This window comes from Rhinatrema bivittatum, chromosome 2, assembly GCF_901001135.1.
Source record: "Rhinatrema bivittatum chromosome 2, aRhiBiv1.1, whole genome shotgun sequence".
NCBI classification, from domain to species: domain Eukaryota; kingdom Metazoa; phylum Chordata; class Amphibia; order Gymnophiona; family Rhinatrematidae; genus Rhinatrema; species Rhinatrema bivittatum.
The window spans coordinates 336,762,579-336,781,512 of NC_042616.1; the positions used below are offsets into that span (position 1 = coordinate 336,762,579).

At 46.5% G+C, this 18,934-nt stretch overlaps 1 protein-coding gene across 8 annotated transcripts in view; it reads left to right on the plus strand.

The window, feature by feature from the left end:
• Nucleotides 1–9,508: 9,508 nt before the first annotated feature.
• FHOD3 (formin homology 2 domain containing 3) overlaps nucleotides 9,509–18,934 on the plus strand; it is a 1,290,292-nt gene continuing 1,280,866 nt past the window's right edge. For 5 of the 8 annotated variants that reach the window (XM_029589838.1, XM_029589839.1, XM_029589840.1 and 2 more), the window contains exon 1: nucleotides 9,510–10,194. In XM_029589838.1, coding sequence (XP_029445698.1) covers nucleotides 10,030–10,194 — 165 coding nt within the window. In that variant the 5' untranslated portion in view covers nucleotides 9,510–10,029. Of the gene's footprint in view, nucleotides 10,195–18,934 lie in introns of all 8 variants that reach the window. The other 3 variants (XM_029589835.1, XM_029589836.1, XM_029589837.1) reach the window with 1 other exon arrangement.

Here is an 18,934-nt window from a genome sequence, read left to right on the forward strand (position 1 = left end):
ACCCCCACCGGCAGTGAATGCGCGCCTGTGCGACCCAGCCGGTCGCACAGGCGCGCATTAATTCAGGTGGAGGGAGCCGGGTGGTCGTGCATTCATCCAGGCAGAGGGAACCGTGGGCCGTTTTCCCCACCGGTTCCCTCTGCCTGGATGAATGGCCGTGCGATTTCAGCGCTGAAGGCAGTCACATGCCATGACGTCACGACGTCACGGCATGTGACTGCCTTCAGCGCTGAAATCGCACGGCCATTCCTTCACTGCCGGTGGCCATGCGTTCATCCAGGCAGAGGGAACCGTGGGCCGTTTTCGCCACCGGTTCCCTCTGCCTGGATGAATGGCCGTGCGAAATCGGGAGGAAGGGAGAAGGGACTGCCGTAGCAGGCCCGAGCCTTGCTGCTTTTTCGTTTTTTGTTTTTTTTTTGCTTCGGGAGGAGGGGACTGGACGGGCTGCAGGAGACCGGACTGGGGCTACACCGGAGACCGGACGGGCTGGACCAGAGACCGGACGGGGCCAGGGCGGGTAAGCAATGTTTTTTACACTACACTACACTACACTAACTCCTACTAGGGGGAGGCGGTAAACTAGCACGTTAAGGCCGCGGCAGAACAGCGGGTTACTGAGGAGATAATATCAGCGCCCGTTACAGTATTGGAGGGGAATAGCTAATTCCTTCATTATACAGCTTTTTCGTTCATTTACATGCTGGGTGCGGAAAGGGTTATGCGTCTGTTTTAGGAAGCGCTAGGGACGCGTGAAACTGGAGACTGTATCGCTGAATCGCCTTACTCGTCTGTATTGTGCGCTCCCAGCACGTTACAGACGGGCAATCTTTAACTGCACGTTACTGTATCGACCTGAAAGTTTTTAATACCATGTCTCCCTTTAACAAACCCTGTCTGATTTTCTGAAATTAAATAGGAAAGTACCACACTTAACCGCTTAGCCAAAATAGATGCCAAAATCTTAGCATCTACATTGATTAGCGAAATTGGCCTATAAGAGCCTGAGTCAGTGGAATCCTTCTCCGGTTTGAGAAAAAGTGTAATCAGTGAATGATTTGCTCCCCTTGGAAACTCACCTATTAGTAAACTATTATACATGCCCAATAAAGGAGATAAAGTTCTTATAAAATTCTGACCGACCTGGGCGATTTTCAAAGGGAAAGCTTGCTGGTACTCTCCCTTCAGAATTGGTGCAAAGCCCACAGGGGAAGGCACCCCTGAATCGTGCAGCTCTATGGGCAGTGCTGAAAGCTGCTAATTTGTCAGCATGCTAAACAAGATCAGCATGCTTGTTGAGCTTCGGTGCAGAGCTCCCTTTGTGTAAAGCCATAATATTTTTTAATTGTGTGTACAATACTAATGTTCTCTTGGAGGATCCTCTTCATTTCTACGTGAGTGGTGATGAATTTGTTCCCTACTTTTCATAGATGAATATGTATAGCTATTTTTTATTTTAAACAAAATTATTCAGAGTAGTTAAATCACAAGCGGATTGTGATACATTACAGGAGGACCTTGCAAGACTGGAAGATTGGGCATCCAAATGGGAGATGAAATTTAATGTGGATAAGTGCAAGGTGTTGCATATAGGGAAAAATAACCCTTGCTGTAGTTACACAATGTTAGGTTCCATATTAGGAGCTACCACCCAGGAAAAAGATCGAGGCATCATAGTGGATAATTCTTTAAAATCCTTGGTTCAGTGTGCTGCAGCAGTCAAAAAAGCAAACAGAATGTTAGGAATTATTAGGAAGGGAATGGTTAATAAAATGAAAAATGTCATAATGCCTCTATATCGCTCCATGGTGAGACCACACCTTGAATACTGTGTACAATTCTGGTCGCCGCATCTCAAAAAAGATATAGTTGCGATGGAGAAAGTACAGAGAAGGGAGACCAAAATGATAAAGGGGATGGAACAGCTCCCCTATGAGAAAAGGCTGAAGAGGTTAGGGGTGTTCAGCTTGGAGAAGAGACGGCTGAGGGGGGATATGATAGAGGTCTTTAAGATCATGAGAGGTCTTGAACGAGTAGATGTGAATCTGTTATTTACACTTTCAAATAATAGAAGGACTAGGGGGCATTCCATGAAGTTAGCAAGTAGCACATTTACTAATCGGAGAAAATTCTTTTTCACTCAACGCACAATAAAGCTCTGGAATTTGTTGCCAGAGGATGTGGTTAGTGCAGTTAGTGTAGCTGGGTTCAAAAAAGGTTTGGATAAGTTCTTGGAGGAGAAGTCTATTAAAGGCTATTAATCAAGTTTACTTAGGGAACAGCTACTACTATTAATTGCATCAGTAGCATGGGATCTTCTTAGTGTTTGGGTAATTGCCAGGTTCTTGTGGCCTGGTTTGGCCTCTGTTGGAAACAGGATGCTGGGCTTGATGGACCCTTGGTCTGTCCCAGCAGGGAAATTTCTTATGTTCTCATACTGGTGTAAGTATAAGTTTCATGTGTGCATTAAGTACTTGATAGTTTAATTCTATATTTTGCATGTTAGAATTTTAACTTTAATTAGGTGTGTGCGGATAAATGGATTATGCAACCCATACCCAGTCCTATAATGATATGTCAGCAGTGGGGATCAAAGCAGGTTACACCAGGTAATTGCTGGGGAGATTTTGTGTTTTTTTGCTATTTTTTTTTTTTTTGTTATTTTTTTTCCCCTAGCAGTTTCCTCCTGCTTTGTTTGCGCTTCCAATTCAATTGGGACCTTGCACCTTCATTTACAACTACCCAGAGGTTGAAAGGGCCTCTATAATTCCCCCTCCCAACTCAGCCCAGCCATTACAGTGGCAATCTTTGGCCAGGGGCCACAAACCGTGGCTCTTGCTGTAATGTGGCTAATGTGAACCCTAAGTCTGGCCACAAGGTACCACTATTGAATGGTGGGTGAGATCCCCATCCCTTACCCCTCCCCCACCAGGGAGTGTGACTCATCTATTCTCAGTATTCCAAGGCCTGGTCAGCCCTGGGAATAGAAGCCCAGCTTAGATTCAATTCTCCGGTCTTCTACATGGCAAAGATAGGACATATCCAGTTAACTTACATGGGATATTTAGCAGCACAATTATGGTTATGAATATCCCTGCAGAAATTAACACTTAGCTGGATAAGACATATCTGACTAAGTTATACTTGCTCTATGGCAGGTCTAATTTACCTGGCTGGCTTCACTGGATAACACTGGCACTTATCTGGTTAAGTAGTACTGAATAGATTTATATCCAGTATGGAATACTACAGGGATCCTCTCTGTCTGCAACACTTTTTAATATTTACATACTTCCATTGTGCAGAATTCTATCTGGCTTCGGTCTAACACTTTTTGTCTATGCTGACGACGTTCAGATTTTAATTCCGATCGAAAATTCTATCGAACTAAATCTTAAACTCTGGGATATATATCAATCTGCCATTGAAAAAGTATTAACCCAAATGAATCTTTCCCTAAATAAAAAAAAAACAACAGAAATTCTATACATATCGCCTAAACTAAGCAAGACCAAAGAAATTCAAGAAGCAACTAAAAATTATCCCATCTCCCTGGAAGTATGAGATCTAGGGATCTTCCTGGATTGCGAATTCAGAATGAAAACTTACATTAAAAAAATCATCAATGATGGTTATTTTAAATTAAATGTCATTAAAAGATTAAAACCTCTTCTATTCCCAAAAGATTTTAGAACAGTTTTACAGGCACTTGTTTTGTTGAGATTAGACTATTGCAATTTATTATTTTTAGGCCTACCAGCAAATGTTACAAGACCATTGCAACTTCTGCAGAACTCAGCAGCTAGACTTTTGACAGGAACTAAAAGATCTGACCATATACCCCAATATTAAAGGACCTCCACTGGTTGCCTGTTAAATACAGGGCCCAGCATAAAATCCTGTCCCTTGTTCATAAAACGCTCTACAATTAAAAAATTGAATGGTTAACTTCATCACTTCATTTCTATATTCCTTCAAGAATCACTAGATCAACAGATACAGGGATGTTGCCAATTCCTTCCCCTAAGATTGCGCATCTAAATAATGTAAGAGAAAGAACTATTTCTATTGCTGGACCCATACTATGGAACTCTATACCACTAGAATTACGATTGGAAGCAGACATTAAATTATTTAAAAAGGGCATTAAAACATGGCTGTTTAAACAAGCCTTCCAAGAGATGTTATCCTAATGATATCAGACTACTGATTATATACCAAGGTAATGTATATTTTTTATTTTATTAATCTCTGCTCTTACTATACTACCTCTCTAACTGTTTAAATTTTATAATTATTTAGTTTACCATTTTATTAGATTACTATTTAATTTTATTTATATTATGAAATTATGTATTTACTTCCTTTTTCTTTTGGAAATGCAAATATTTTTAAATGAATATTTGTTAGCTACTGTAAACCGATTTGATATGTTCGCATGAAAAACCGGTATATAAAAATTATTAAATAAATAATAAATATTTGTTGCGATTCTGGCCGCGAGCACCGCGGCCAGGCTCTTACCTCTGGGCTCCCGGACCTGCTCCCGCTTCCAGAGGCCTGGTGTGTGGCCTGGTTGGCGGCGTCCCCACTGTGGCTGTGCCGCTGCAAGCCCTCCCATGGACGCCTGGCTCCTAGGTGCGCGCGCGCCACTTGGGTGCTTTTCTAGGCCGTTTCCCGCCAGTGGTGACTCCACCCAACTTCTGACTTCAGACGCCACGGCCTTGATAAGCCGGCCGTGGCCATCCAGTCTTTGCCTTGCAACAGGTTAGCTTCCTGGTTTCCTGTTGCGCTGTGCCCTGGAGTGACTCGCTTCGCTTCGTCGCTCCGTTCCTGCTACAGTACCTGCCTGGTTTCTGCTTGCTGGCTACAGTCCCAGCCTGCCTGCTACAGTCCCAGCCTGCCTGCTAATATTCATGCCTGGTTCCAGTACCCGAATCCTGCTACAGTTCCTGACTGGTTCCAGAATCCGAACCCCGTTACAGTATTGCTACTGTCTTAGTCTGGTTCCAGTTACCTGTCCTGATCCACAACCCGCCTAAGTCCCAGCGGCCAGGTCCCTACGGGCTCCTCCCGGGGGGGCTTCGGCTTCCAAGGGTGAAGCCACCTAAGTCCCAGCGGTTGGGCTCCTACGGGCTCCTCCCGGGGGAGCACCAGCTTCCAGGGTGAAGAGCATCTACGTCCTGCCTGAACATCTGCCTCCCGGCCTGCTATTCCCTAGAGACATTGTTCACCTTTCCCAGTCTCCAGCAGGTCGGCCCAAGGGTCCACTAAACAGAGAACTCCCATAACAATATTAGCCTCATGACAGCCCATGGAGGATCAAACATGATCATAGCAGGAATTTTGGTAATGTTCTTTTATTTGAGTCTTTGAATAAAATGACTTTTTTTTTTCAAATACATTTTATCGTGGGGTTGCAGACTATGAACCAGGAGACCAGGGTTCAAGTCCTGCTGTCGCTCCTTGTGACCTTGGGCAAGTCATTGCCTCAGGTACAAAAACTTAGATTGTAAGCCCTCTGGGGATAGAGAAATACCTACAGTACCTGAATGTAAACCGGTGTGATATCTCAATTGAGATCGAATGTTGGTATATAAAAATAATAAATAAAATAAATAAATAAAATAAAATGTAACAATAAAAAGAAGGAAAACATCACAACTAACACAGTGTACAGCAAACTCATTTTTTAAAAAAAACCTTTTCTCCCATACCCATCCCCTTCCCTTCCCACCCCACCCTACCTTACAACAGAAATATACAATTGATTCCTAAAGTCATATCCCATGTGATCACACCGGCTTTCCACACATCTCCAAATGAAAGTCTGGCAAAACCCTTGAGCATACAAGGGAATTCCACACCCAAAAGAGAAAAAGGAGAAAGCTGATGAATAAAGAGGAAAATGTCCAGGAATTAGTTCAGTCAGTCCCCAAAGGGGCAATCGTACGAGCATATTCCAGGATATGATTGTCGAAGGGCAGCCATATCTCCTTGAATAGTAGTTTCTTCCTGGGAGTAAAGCATTGATACAAAGATCCATACTCTAAATGGTAAAGTTCCACGAGCATAACTTTCCACATGGCCCCAATCATTGGGGAGGCTTCTATCCAGCCGATCAGTATACATTTCTTAGCTATCAGACAAGGTTTAGAAAACCCCCCCACAATCTCATGATTTAAACTGCTGTCCCCAGAGTCCACATTTAAGATTCAATAGGAACAGGACCAGGCAATTTCCACACCAAAAAGAATTGACAATTGCCGACGAATGTCTTCCCAAAAGAATTGTATTACTGTACACTCCCACAGGCAAAACCTGGGAATACCTTCTCTCATGGGAAGGTTTTTGGTCCCGAAGAAAATTCTTGGGAGCCTCTGGCTAATATCCTTGACAAAGAGATGCTCCATCAGTTTCATCTCTCGCATCCTTGGAAACCAAAACCTGGTACCCGCAGAGGAGATCACCCTTTGAAGGGGGGTTCTGTTGCACCCATCCCTTCCCGACGGCTTCACTCCGCCTACCTTTCTTTCTTTGCACCTCCTCTCGCTATGGATGGACGCCTGGCTGCTGCGGCGTCTGCCTGCCGTCCTCTCCGGCATCCCCGGACCGGCTTGGGCGCTGCCTCCCGCCATGTTCCGCTGGTACCTTAGGGCGCGCGCACCGCGCGGCCCTCACTCTTATTTCCTACTTGGCGTGAACCTCAGGGGCGTCCCCCTGAGATGACATCACACTGCCCGGATATTTAAAGCCTACGACGTTTGCTAGCCTTTCGCTCTCCGTACCCAGCTACTCTGCCTCTCCAACTTTCCATTGGACTCTTAACGCTAACAGGGTACCTGCTCCTCGGGGCCTTACTTGCTTTTCAGGTCGCTATCAGGAAACCGGTACTCGCTCCTCGAGGGCCCATGTTCCCTGACTCGCTGCCTGCTCCTACCTTCTCTTCTGCCTGGGAGGATTCGCTATCTTCAACACCAGTGAGTACTACCATCTTTACCTCAGAGCTGTTCCCTGGAACCAGGTACTTGCTCCTCGAGGGCCTGCCTCTGTTCCAGCCCTAGTGCCATCTCCTACGTGGAACCGCTGTGTGAGTACATTACCTTCAAGCCTCTCAGCTCTCAGGGATCAGGTACTCGCTCCTCGAGGGCCTGGGGTTCTCCATACTGGGGCTTTGTGCATATTCCACTGTACTCATTATTCTCAGTTCCTTCCACTACAGCACTGCTACCGGAGGAGTTGCTGTTCCAGTGCCTGAGGGATACTAGCCCAGCCGGGCAACTTCTGTTGCTCACCACTGCCACCTCTGGTGGCTTCACCACATTGTCTAATAAAAGATCAATCTCTGTGTTTGTGTGTCCTAAGCTGAACCTGACCTGTGGCTCCTCACGGACTTCCCCCTGTGGGCGTGGTCAGCTGCCACAGTGTCCAAGGGTCCACCCAAACCTCACTAATTATAACACGTTCCAAGTTCCTGTTCCAAGCTCCGTGATGTTCCAAGTTCCTCATGTCTTGTGTGGCTCCACCGTCCCGTCCCTGCATGGTCTGTGACCAGCCCAGTGGGGTTGTGTAGGGCGCGCAGTGGGTGAGTGGTCCATGACCACCCCTGCTGGGGTGTGTAGGGCGCTCGGTGGGATTCCAGTGGTTGTTGCCTAGGAACCTCCATGTCTCTGATCTCCTCAGCAATGCAAGTCTCTGAGACCTTGTTTTAATCCTGAACCTGACTCTGAATCAGAACTCTGCACTCTCTCCTGGTTCGGAGCTCCTTGCACTTGCTCATCTTTTAACCCTACGCTCAGAATCTTTCCAAGTCTGAGTCTGAGTCTTCCTAGCACTCAGAGTCCTTCCAAGTCCTCGTCTGAGTCCTCGTTTGAGTCCTCATCTCATCTGATCTTCAGTTCAAGTCCTCATCTTGTTTCCCATGTCCTTCCCAGACTTGGACTTGTCTCACTGTAGGGGCACACACCACTTCTCCCGCGCTCCCTTCCAACGCAGCGCAACACGTATGGCATATCTTATCTTTTTATGTTCTATGATTAGAATATCTGTCTGGGCAGTGGCAGGATTTGTTACTGTGGCAGCATCTTTGTTGACATAATATTTTCCAGCTATCCTCCTGCTCTTATTAGGAACTTGGTACCTGTAGAAAAAATGAAAATAGAGATTTATCAAAATCCCTACCTTTTCTTCAGCTGACCTGCAAGTAAAATCAGATGGCTTCCTTTCTGTGAAATCTAGCAACCACACACCTAAAGTGAGAAAGAAGAGAAATCTCACAAGAAAACAGTCTTTTCATTTCTAAAACTCAATTCTATAAACTAAGCAACAATAATAATCCAGCAAACAGAAAAAAATGTAGAAAATATCTCTTTCACAAAAATAATAAACTGAAAAGCAATGAAAACAAAAATACTTTTCCAAAATTAAGTCACAGCACCTTAATCAAAAGTCAGAAAAAATACCTTTGTTTGCAACTGCACGCCACCAAAATGGCCTGCTGTACACTGCCTAGAGTCTGTTTGGATAAGCATCTAAAGACATAAATAAATAAATAAAATTGCCCTCCCTGTGAATTTGCAAACAGGAAAAACACTCACATATCAGTGAACTCTTAATAGAGTAAATGGCCACAACTAACTTAACTTTGTTTATGCATACCACTTCTGCATCAGTGATGGCACAATTCTCTACTGAAAAGCCAGATATTCTACTGGTTTCAACTATGCTTAAAATGGTTCACCAACTTAATTCTACAGAATCTCTACAATCTTAAACTGGAAATTGTGATGCCATTCATTACCACTGACAAATTTGGTCTACCATCAGCTCAGCTCTGAGGATCACTGCTGGAGCCCAGGTTTGAGGAAAAGGGGCAGCAGCGGAGGCAGTGGGAGGTGTACCTTTGGAAGTCCAAGTGGATGGGCAGTGGTGTCAGTAGCGGGAGGGGCATCTTTGGTTTGCAAGGAGGCAAGGGTCAGGAAATTTGCCACTTCCCTCCACTCTCACCCGTTCCAAATGTTGCCAACTTGGAGCAGGCCTTTTAGGGCTGTGTCTAAATCCAGGCTTGATCATTGCTGGAAAGAGCATAGGGGACTCATTCAGTAATCCTAGCCACAAATCCTAGCCACTGGCACAAAATTAGATTGTAATCCGCTTTGAAGTACATTTTGAAGTGCCGAAAAGCGGAATATAAAAATCTAAATAAACAAATAAATCTAAATAAATAAATACAGAGGCGTGCATTACAGTTTAATGAAGGTGGAAATGGGGAAGAGAGAAGGTGGGAGTGGGGGGAGGACTGAAACGGGAAATCAAATTAGCTAGCTATCTAGCCAGGCGTTAGAGAGGGCATGGATGCCATGCTAAGGGCTGAAGAGAAAACGTCTCCCAGAAAACTGAGCGCTGAGGTCAGATGTGACCACTGGAGGGCGCCTAAGAGATGGCAGTTTGGGGAATAATCCAAAGCGGTTTCCATGCAAGCTAGTCGGAGCCTGCCCCTGCTGTTTTGCAGCAACGAACGGGCTGCTGATGACGGGAGCTTTTCTTTCTTTCTCTCTCTCTCTCTCTCAAGCCTCCAGACTTCTGTGCCTGTGGGAAACGAGCCCTGGGCTGAAGCCTCCGCGGCACCTTGCGCTGATGTCCCCTGGGCGACAGAGAAGCTGCCCTCGGATCACTCTGGAAGCTAAAGCAAGGGGACACAATCACACCACTTTCTCCTTCTGTTTTGGTTTATTTTTTCTTGCTTCCTTTTTTGCCTGGGAAATTTGAGTTTGAAGGAAAACGAATGGGCATTCGCTCAACCGGAGGGAAGAAGGAATCAAGCAGAAAGTTTGCTGCAACCTGCTGTTCCATGGGGGGGAGAGTGGAGGAGTCGCGCGGACCTACCGGGGCTTGAATTTGTCCCCCTCCAGCAATTAGGCTTTTCTCTCGCTCTCTCTCTTTTTTTTTGTTTGCTTTTGAAAAATTTCAATTGCTATCGTTATTTTTATTTTTTGGCGTGTGTGTGTGTGTGGTGTGCTGCATGGATACATCATGGCTACGCTGGTTTGCAGGGTTCAGTTTCTAGATGACACCGACCCTTTCAACAGCACGAACTTTCCGGAGCCCACCCGGCCCCCGCTGTACACGTTCAGGGAAGACCTGCCCCTCGTCAACCAGATCGCGGGGGTGCACCGGCTGCTCCGAGCCCCTCACAAGGTAAGAGCCATGGTTTCCGCATGCCAGGGTTACCCAACCGGGCACAGACCTCTTGGGGACTGCCCCATCAGTGGATGGAATTTTTTTTGTTTGTTTGTTTTGACTGCGCCTCTGTGCCAAAAAAGGACCTTTTCTGCTAGACGCCCCCCAGTATAAAAATAAACCCATTTTTAGTATTTTTGAAGCAATGCATCGGGTCTTTTTTTTTTTTGGGGGGGGGGGGGGGCTGAGCTGTCCCCACTGCCTTTCCAGACCTCCCTCCTCCCCCTCTGATCTCTCCGGGAAACAACTGACACGTTATGGAGCGGGGCTGGAGCCTGATCGGGGTGAGGTATAGGGCTTTGCAGACATGACAGTGCACGTGTCTTTTAAAATAAAAATAAAAACCCACGGAGCGAGGTCGGCAGTGAAGTTTGGTAAAAGTTGGGCAGAGCGCTGCAGGAGGAGGAAACACCGCAGTGTGGCTGCAGCGGAAAGCAACCTCCGATCTGCCTGCACGGAGGCTCTGGCTGGCTCATCACTCATGCATTACTGACAAAATGAATTAAAGTGAGCCTGTTCTGCTTTCTGTGCGGGGTGGGGGGAGGGCAATGAAGGATAGATCTGCTAGGGGGGGGGGGGGGGGGCATTGCTTTCCAGATCTGCCAGCGCCGATCACTTTCCCGTAGTAACGACTGCAGGGCTGAATGGCAAGAGCTAATCTTGAACGAGTTTGCTTGAAGAGGTTTTTTTTTCTTTTTTTGCAAAAGAAATAGAGAGTGAATTCAGAAGGCTTTTTTTTTTATTTCCCAAGTTAGGGTTTTGTAACTGACTGAAAGAAAGGGAGAGCAAAACGGAAAGCTTCGCTCCTGCACTAATTTAGAAAATCCTCCCGTTGCCAGAAAGTTACTTAGCGACGCCCCCCCCCCCACCCCGTCCCTCCCCCCTCTAAAAGCCCCTGCTGCCGCGTCTGTGTCCAGCCTACACCGGGCGACGAACGCTCCTCTCCCTCCGGGCTGCTTCTGGACCTGGCGGGGTACAAAACGTATTCCTGCTCGGATCCCTTTTCTGCCGGGCACCGCGGGCACGCAGTCGTCAGCTTCACCATGAGTCTCCGGCTTTTCGCACCCTGCGGTATCCCCGCCCGCCCCTTGCTGCCAGCCCTTCACAATCAGTGACCCCTGGAAAGCCATCCAAGCAGGGCGGGGGTCTGCATTCCCTGCAGCCTCTGATGATATCTTGTACTGAAGGACCGAAAGATCAGGGGAGTGCAGGAGTGTGTCAAGTCCCCTTCACATGGTCACCTTTTCCCTTTTTTTTTTTTAGTTCAAGTTGGCTGAGTTGGTGGGGAGAGAGTGCTCGTTCTTGGACAGAAATACTGGAGAAGTGGCGAGGTGGCTTTACTGCTGCATTCCGGGAAACTCTTGCCAGTAGACTCTTTTTTTTTTTTAATGCACTTGATGCAGCATTGAAACAAGCTCTGCAAAGTTTCTGTGGGAACTGGGGAAGGCTACTTAATTCTTATTTTTTTTTACTTGCTGTTTTAATAGAGAAGTCAGCTCCCCTAGAGAAGGGTTGTGGACTTTTCTGAGCTAAGCCCTTGCAGCAGAGAGCTGTGGTAAAAATAGCAGCAAGCCTGCTTTTCTTGGAACAATGAATTGATACTTAAATTTATCTATGTGAAAAACTCCAGTAGCCCACCCATCCCCCTGGCTTTCAAAGGCATATACTCTACCATCCTGTGCAAAATTATTTTAAATATATATATTTATATTTTTTTAGAAAAGGTAAAACATTGGTTTTGAATTTGTGTCATACATTTTTTAAACTAACATACATAAGATATGCCATACTGGGTCAGACCAAGGGTCCATTAAGCCCAGCATCCTGTTTCCAACAGTGGCCAATCCAAGTCACAAGTACCTGGCAAATACTAGGGATGTGCAGAGCAAAAGTTTAAGTTCATATGTCCATATGTCCAAAGTGGGTCCCATTTGTGGTCAGTATGGACATAAACAGAATTCAATGAGTTGAGTATATGTCCATATGTGCAAATAAAAATTTAAACCCCTCACCCTCCTTAATCCCCCCCCCACCAAGACTTACCACAACTCCCTGGTGGTCCAGCGGGGTCAGGACGCCATTTCTGACCAACTTTGCAAGGAGCACGTGACATCGGCGTCACGTCGGAGTGACGCGGCGTCACGTGATTCCCCGCGGGTTCGCGCCGGCACCCTTGTTCGGCCCAAAAGTTCCTTTTGGGCCGAACGAGCGTTCCGGCGCGAACCCGCGGGGAATCACGTGACGCCGCGTCACTCCGACGTGGCGCCGACGTCACGTGCTCCTCGGAAAGGCTTTCAGAAATGGCGTCCTCACTCCTCTCTGGATCACCAGGGAGTTGTGGTAAGTCTTTGGGGGGGGATTAAGGAAGGTGAGGGGTTTAAATTTTTATTTTGGATCAACAATCGCGATTTCCAACTTATTCAACATAGCTATGTTGAATAAGTTGGAAATCCGATCGTTTATGTCTCATCACTTTTTTAAGTTAAAAAAAAAAAAAAAAGTAGCGTTTTACATTTATGTTCAATACGAATGCACACCCCTAGCAAATACCCAAACATTAGTTAGATCACAAGCTACTATTGCTTATTAATTACTGTCATAGCAGTTTATGGTGTAGTTTAGGTGTAGTTTATTGGCTACAACAGGACACTTTATGTGCATTGCTTTAAAGGTTATTCCATTCATTGTTACTTGGAGTGAGAAAATGTTTCTCCACTGTCTGCATTTATTTTCATTTTACATAATTGGGGTTACGAGTCTGGTCTGCACAGACATAGTCTGCACTGTCCAATAAAGAAAAAAAACAAACAATTCAGCCCTCTTCCAATGTGCTAACAGACCATGGAGCAACAGTTCAGGTTCTACTGCACTGCGTTCACTACTCTTAAGTTGCCTTATGCTTTCAAGTTTGCTGAATCTGGACCTTTGCAAGGCTGTACTCTTTAAAAACTTTAATGATGCCTTCAGGCCAATGAAGAAATCCAAAGAAAACAGCTTCATCTAAAATTGTACATTTGCAGTACATTTTCCAGCGTAACAAATGCCAAAACCAACTAAAATAGCAAGAGACATGTGCCCACAAGACAACTGGCAGTGTAAAAATGCCCACTGGCACACTGAGACATCTCTCATGCGCCAGGCTTTCCTCAGCATTGGCTTGTTTTAACATGACTGTGGTGGATTTGGCACAGTATTCCTACTTAATAGGGCATTTAAGGTATCAGTTTCTATAATCTGTTAAGAATATTTGCTAGATAAAAGTTTCACATTATTAATGTTATATATTTGTGTCTGCATAGGTTACATCCAGTATACCTGGACAGTTCGTCACTTTGATGTTTCTGGGTTAACCTGTTCATCCTGGCAAGCTTAGATTTAGTGCTTCACATCACTGCTCCTTAAAGCAGTACTACTTCATGCTTGCTGTAAAACCACACAATTTGCAATTTGTGCAAACAAGTTTAACTGAACAAGGGACTCAAGCACCATTTTCACTGAGGCGTTTCCAAACATGCCAGAATGTCACTTTCAGTTCAGATCTCTGTCCTCTTCCTCCATCCCACAAACTGGGTACTTTGCCACCATGTGTAGGAGTGACACCTCGGGCTGTTTCCCCGCCCCCCCCCCTTTCCCCTGTCTAATGTTACCACAGGGGCTGTAAGTGCTACTGTAGTCTGCACCTGAAGAGCAGGAGTCCAAGTAACATTACCAACTGGATCTGGTGAGCCACTCTCCTACATTACCCTGCTAACATCTGTAGTTCATATTTAAATATATGTGTATTATATATATATATATATATATATATAGTAATGTAATAATAAAAATATTACTTGCCCTCCTTCACAGTCGAGCTCCCAGCAGGGTGAAAACCTTGCCTAACTCTCACAACCATAAATGGCAAGGCTCTGAAGCCTAGGTATCGTGTGGATCTTCATTATTTATGGCCACTATGAGGGTTTTTCCCCCCCCAGCAAGAATTTCCTGTCCTTCTTCCTCCTCTCCAACCAAGTCATCTTAGTATCAGTTTTTAGCAGAGGGTCATAGACTAAGAAGAGGCCTATTCAATAAGAACATAAGAACATGCCATACTGGGTCAGACCAAGGGTCCATCAAGTCCAGTATCCTGTTTCCAACAGTGGCCAATCCAAGTCACAAATACCTGGCAGGATCCCAAGAGGTACATAGATTCCAAGCTGCTTATCCCGAGAATAAGAAGTAGATTTCTGCAACTCTAGTTTAATAATGGTTACATAGAAACAAAGAAACATAGAAATGATAGCAGAAAAGTGTTACGAGCGCACGCGGGCGCGGTCGTCTCGGGCGGGTGGTGAGCCCTTGGGCCACGGCAGGACCCCAGGAGGAGCCCAAGGCCACACCGTGGGAGGTGAGCTGAGCAGGCATGGTGAGCCAGGCAGGCAGGAACAGAAACAGGGAGTCCGACCCTCAGCCGGACCTGCATGCCCATGGTAGTCAACACGGGGGAAGTTGACTAATGAACGGTCCTCCGACTGTTCCCGGCCCTTTCGGACCTGCCGCAGGGAACGGCAATGGGCAGCAGGCCGGACAGAGGCGAGGGCAGAGTCCTTAGCAGAAGACATCAGACGGGGCAGAAGCAGGCTGAGGCGAGACGGAGACATCAGGACAAGGGCTGAAGCGAGACACAGGAAAGGTCCAGGCGAGCGGGAACTCCGATGCTGGGATACTCACATCCGAAGCCCCCTCTGCTGGCAGAAGCTCAAGAGCCCGTGGGACAAATCCCTCCTGTTGGCCACTCCAGGGCCCAACAGGACAGAAGGCTCAGGAACCAGGTCAAGGCAGAGACAGGTAGACATCCGGACAAGGGCTGAAGCAGACACTGAAGACAAGGCTGGACGGGAACATTGCACTGTCCATCAGGGCACCCTACTCAGCCCACCCGAGGGACTGAGTCGCGGACCACCCTGTCCCAGACGCGCCCTACTCAGCCCAGGAAGGCTGGTCGCGGACCACGCTGAGAAGGAGGGTGCAGGGAAGACCCAGGCGAACAGGAACTCCGATGCTGGGATACTCACATCCGAAGCCCCCTCGGCTGGCAGAAACAGGAGCAGACATCAGGAAACATGTCAAGGCAGACATCAGGAAACACGTCAAGGCAGACATCAGGAACCATGGAGGACCTGGATCGGCAAGGTTACAGACAACTGTAATGCACAATCGAAGGCCCGGTGCAAGTGAACAGACAGTCCTTAAGTACTGGAGGTAGAAGGCAACTCCCTGGGAGGAGCTTGCCAGGACCGCCCACCGCTGGTCCTATAACTAGGGTAGAGAGCTGCGGGCCAGCCCCTAGGGAAACGGGCGTGGCTGGAAGCAGGAAGTCCAAACGCTGAGGCTTGCAAGCCACAGGCATGCCTCAGGAGCAGCTAGGCCTCTCAGGCCCTGGAGCAAGTCCTGGATGATGCGCAGGCGAGGCCCTGGCTTCAGAGCGGCCTCTGGAGGAAGGTAAGAGACCTCCTGCAGCGCAGCAGAAAAGGACCAAACAGTCCATCCAGTCTGCCCAGCAAGCTTAAGGTAGCATCTGCCACACCATCAAGTCACTCCCATACTTATCAGTTTCCCAGACCGTCACAGTCTGGGCCCTTGTTGGTTGCTGTTTGAGTCCAATTCCCCGTTACCTCTTGCCATTGAATCAGAGAGCAGTGTTGGAGCTGCAAAAGAAGTATCAAGCTTATTGATTAAGGGTAGTAACAGTTGCATCAGCAAGTTACCCTCATGCTTATTTGTTTTCCCAGACTGTAAAATTCAATTTCCTTGTTGGTTTCTGTTTGAATCTAATTCCCCTTTTCCTCTTTCCCCCCTGCCATTCAAGCAGAGAGTAATGGTGGAGTTGCATGAACAGCATAAAGGCTTATTGGTTAACTGCCACACCAGCAAGTTACCCCCATGCACTCTTTTCTTCATTTCCATCCTCTAGCCTTTAGGGATCCACAGTGTTTATCCCATGCCCCTTTCAGATATTTCACTGTTTTTCTCTTCACCACTTCCTCTGGAAGGGTTAATGGACTTTTCCTCCAGGAACTTGTCCAATCCTCTTTTAAACACAGCTACAGAAATAGCTTTCACCATATCCTCTGCAACAAATTCTAGAGCTTAATTATGCATTGAGTAAAAAAAATATTTTCTCTTAGTTTTAAATGCATCACCTAGTAACTTCATTGTGTGTCCTCTGGTCTTTGTGCTTTTGGAAAGAGTAAACAACAGATTAATGTTTACTACTTTCATTCCACTCATTATCATATCTTTCCTCAGCCATCTGGTCTCCAAGCTGAAGAATCTTAACCTCTTTATCCTTTCTTCATAGGGGAATTGTCCCCTTTATCATTTTGGTTGCCCCTCTCTGTACCTTTTCTAATTCTGATATACCTTTCTTGAGATGTGGTGCCCAGAACTGCACACAATACTCAAGATGAGGTTGTATCATGGAGTGATACAGAGGCATTATCATAGTCTATGTTTTATTCTCCATTCCTTTCCTAATGATCCCTAGCATTCTATTTACTTTCTTGGCTACCGCTGCACACTGAGCAGAAGATTTCAATGAATATTCAGTGATGACACCTAGATCCTTTTCCTGAATGGTGACTCCTAATGTGGAACCTTGCATTTTGTAGCTATAATTTGGGTTACTCTTCCCTAAGTGCATCACTTTGCACTTGTCCACATTAAATTAAATTTATACCCAGTCTCCCAGTTTTGCAATTTCTCAAAATCCTCTTCTGATTTAATAACGTTGAATAATTTTGTGTCATCTGCAAATTTGATCACCTCACTTCTTGTTCCCATTTTCAGGACATTTATAAATATATTAAAAAGCAGTGGTCTGCTGGGGGGGGGGGGGGGGGGGAGCCAAGATGGTGTCCTGAGCAGACGTGCTGTGTGGAGTTCTGTGATTGCAGCAAGTTGTTCATTGCCTTTGAGTCTTTTATTTCCTGAGATTTCATGATTAAGTGGCATGGAAAGCCGAGGGAGAGTCCCTCCCTCCCTCTCAACCAGTTTGCCTGTGACAGGCGGCTATGCCAGAGTTGCTACAACTTCCTCCATCATCATTGGTGGCAGCTGCCATTGCTGGTGATATCGAGGGAGCAATTCACCAGCTGGGACTGGACGCTGAGGTGTCCTTGAGCCCTGTCTGTAGATCTCCTCCTGCACCTCCTACTGCGTTGATGTTGGAGATGTGTAATCCGGGGCTTGCTGTAATTTACCCAGATGGACATGCTGAGGAGGCACAGACATCGATTTTGCCAGCAGTAGGCACTTAGAGTGTGGCAGCAACTTCAGTATTGAGCTCCACAGAGGTTCCCCTGGCCGGAGTGAGCTTCTCATCAGGTTTTGCCATCACTCCTGCACTTCAGGGCTCACCGACTTTGCTCCCATCGGTAATATCTAGTGCTAAACCTTCTCCCATTACCTTGGATAGCCTTTGGTTACTCCTTTCCTCTCCGGATCAGTCATTGGCTTCTTTAACTGTTTCTGCTAATAACATTTTATCTCAAGAGGTTATTGTTTCTTCTCACTCTAAAGATGTTTAGGATCTTAAAGTAACCATCTAGAATTTTTCCAATGTTCAGGCTTCTATACTTAAGGATAAAATGATTGACTCCTGGAAGATAGAGAATTTGGAAAATTCTGCGAGGGCAACCACCTTGCGAGTGGCCAATTTTCCTGTTGTCCCTATGATTTCTCCAGCTGAACTTGTCAAATCATCTATGAGAGAGCTTTTGGGAATTTCAAATGAAATTTCTCCTGTTATTATTAAGGCACATTATTTTCCCTATAGAGCCTCCCCTGCAATTAGTGATCCAAGTCAGGTGGGTGGAGAGGGATTTTTTTGCTTTTCTGGAGATGACTGTGGTGGATGAAGAACATAGGGCCACGTTATTGGTTTCCTTTGCTTCATTTAGTCAGTGGGACATGGTTTTTAAGCTCTTTTATTGTACTGCTCAACTGCCTTTCATGGGATTTATAGTTTGGGTGTTTCCCGATTTCTCTAGAATGACTCTGTTGCATCGGAGGTGGACCCTTGGGCCGAGGTGGGGTTGATGCAACCCGTAGGTAGGGACCTTCGGGTCCCCACCATTGGCAGCTGGAGTGGGCTGAAGATAGAGGCTGCTGGAGCTTCACCTATACCAGCCCTTGTTCCCCGTGGGCTGAGCCTTTGTGTACCGGGGCCGGCAGGACTTAGGTGGGCCTCGAGTTTAGTTTGTGAAGAGAGGTGGTTCAGCCCAGAGACAGCAGTCGATAGGTGGCGTAGTCCTATCCTGGATTGGATTCGGTACAGAAACTCAGGTGTCAATGGAACGGAAAGTAACTGGAGGCACTCAAGCAAAGAAAGGCTGGAGCCTTGTAAGTCCACATCCAGGGAATAGGCAAGAGGAGGCGTCACTGACAGGCTGGGACCAGGGCTGGCGGCAAGTGGAGGTCATGACAAGCAATGTAGAATCCTGGGCATGGAGAAGTATTTAGCGTAGTCAATCAAGGCAAAGGTCAGGGCACGCGTAGTCAAGCGTAGCAGAGGTCTGGAGTTAGGCTGAAGAGTAGTCGGGTGTAGCAGAGGTCCAGGGCTGGAGATAGGCTGAAGAGTAGTCAAACAAAGCAGGGTCGAAATCCAGAGAGTCAGTCCAACACATAAACAGGGCAGGAAGGAGGAAGACAGGAACCG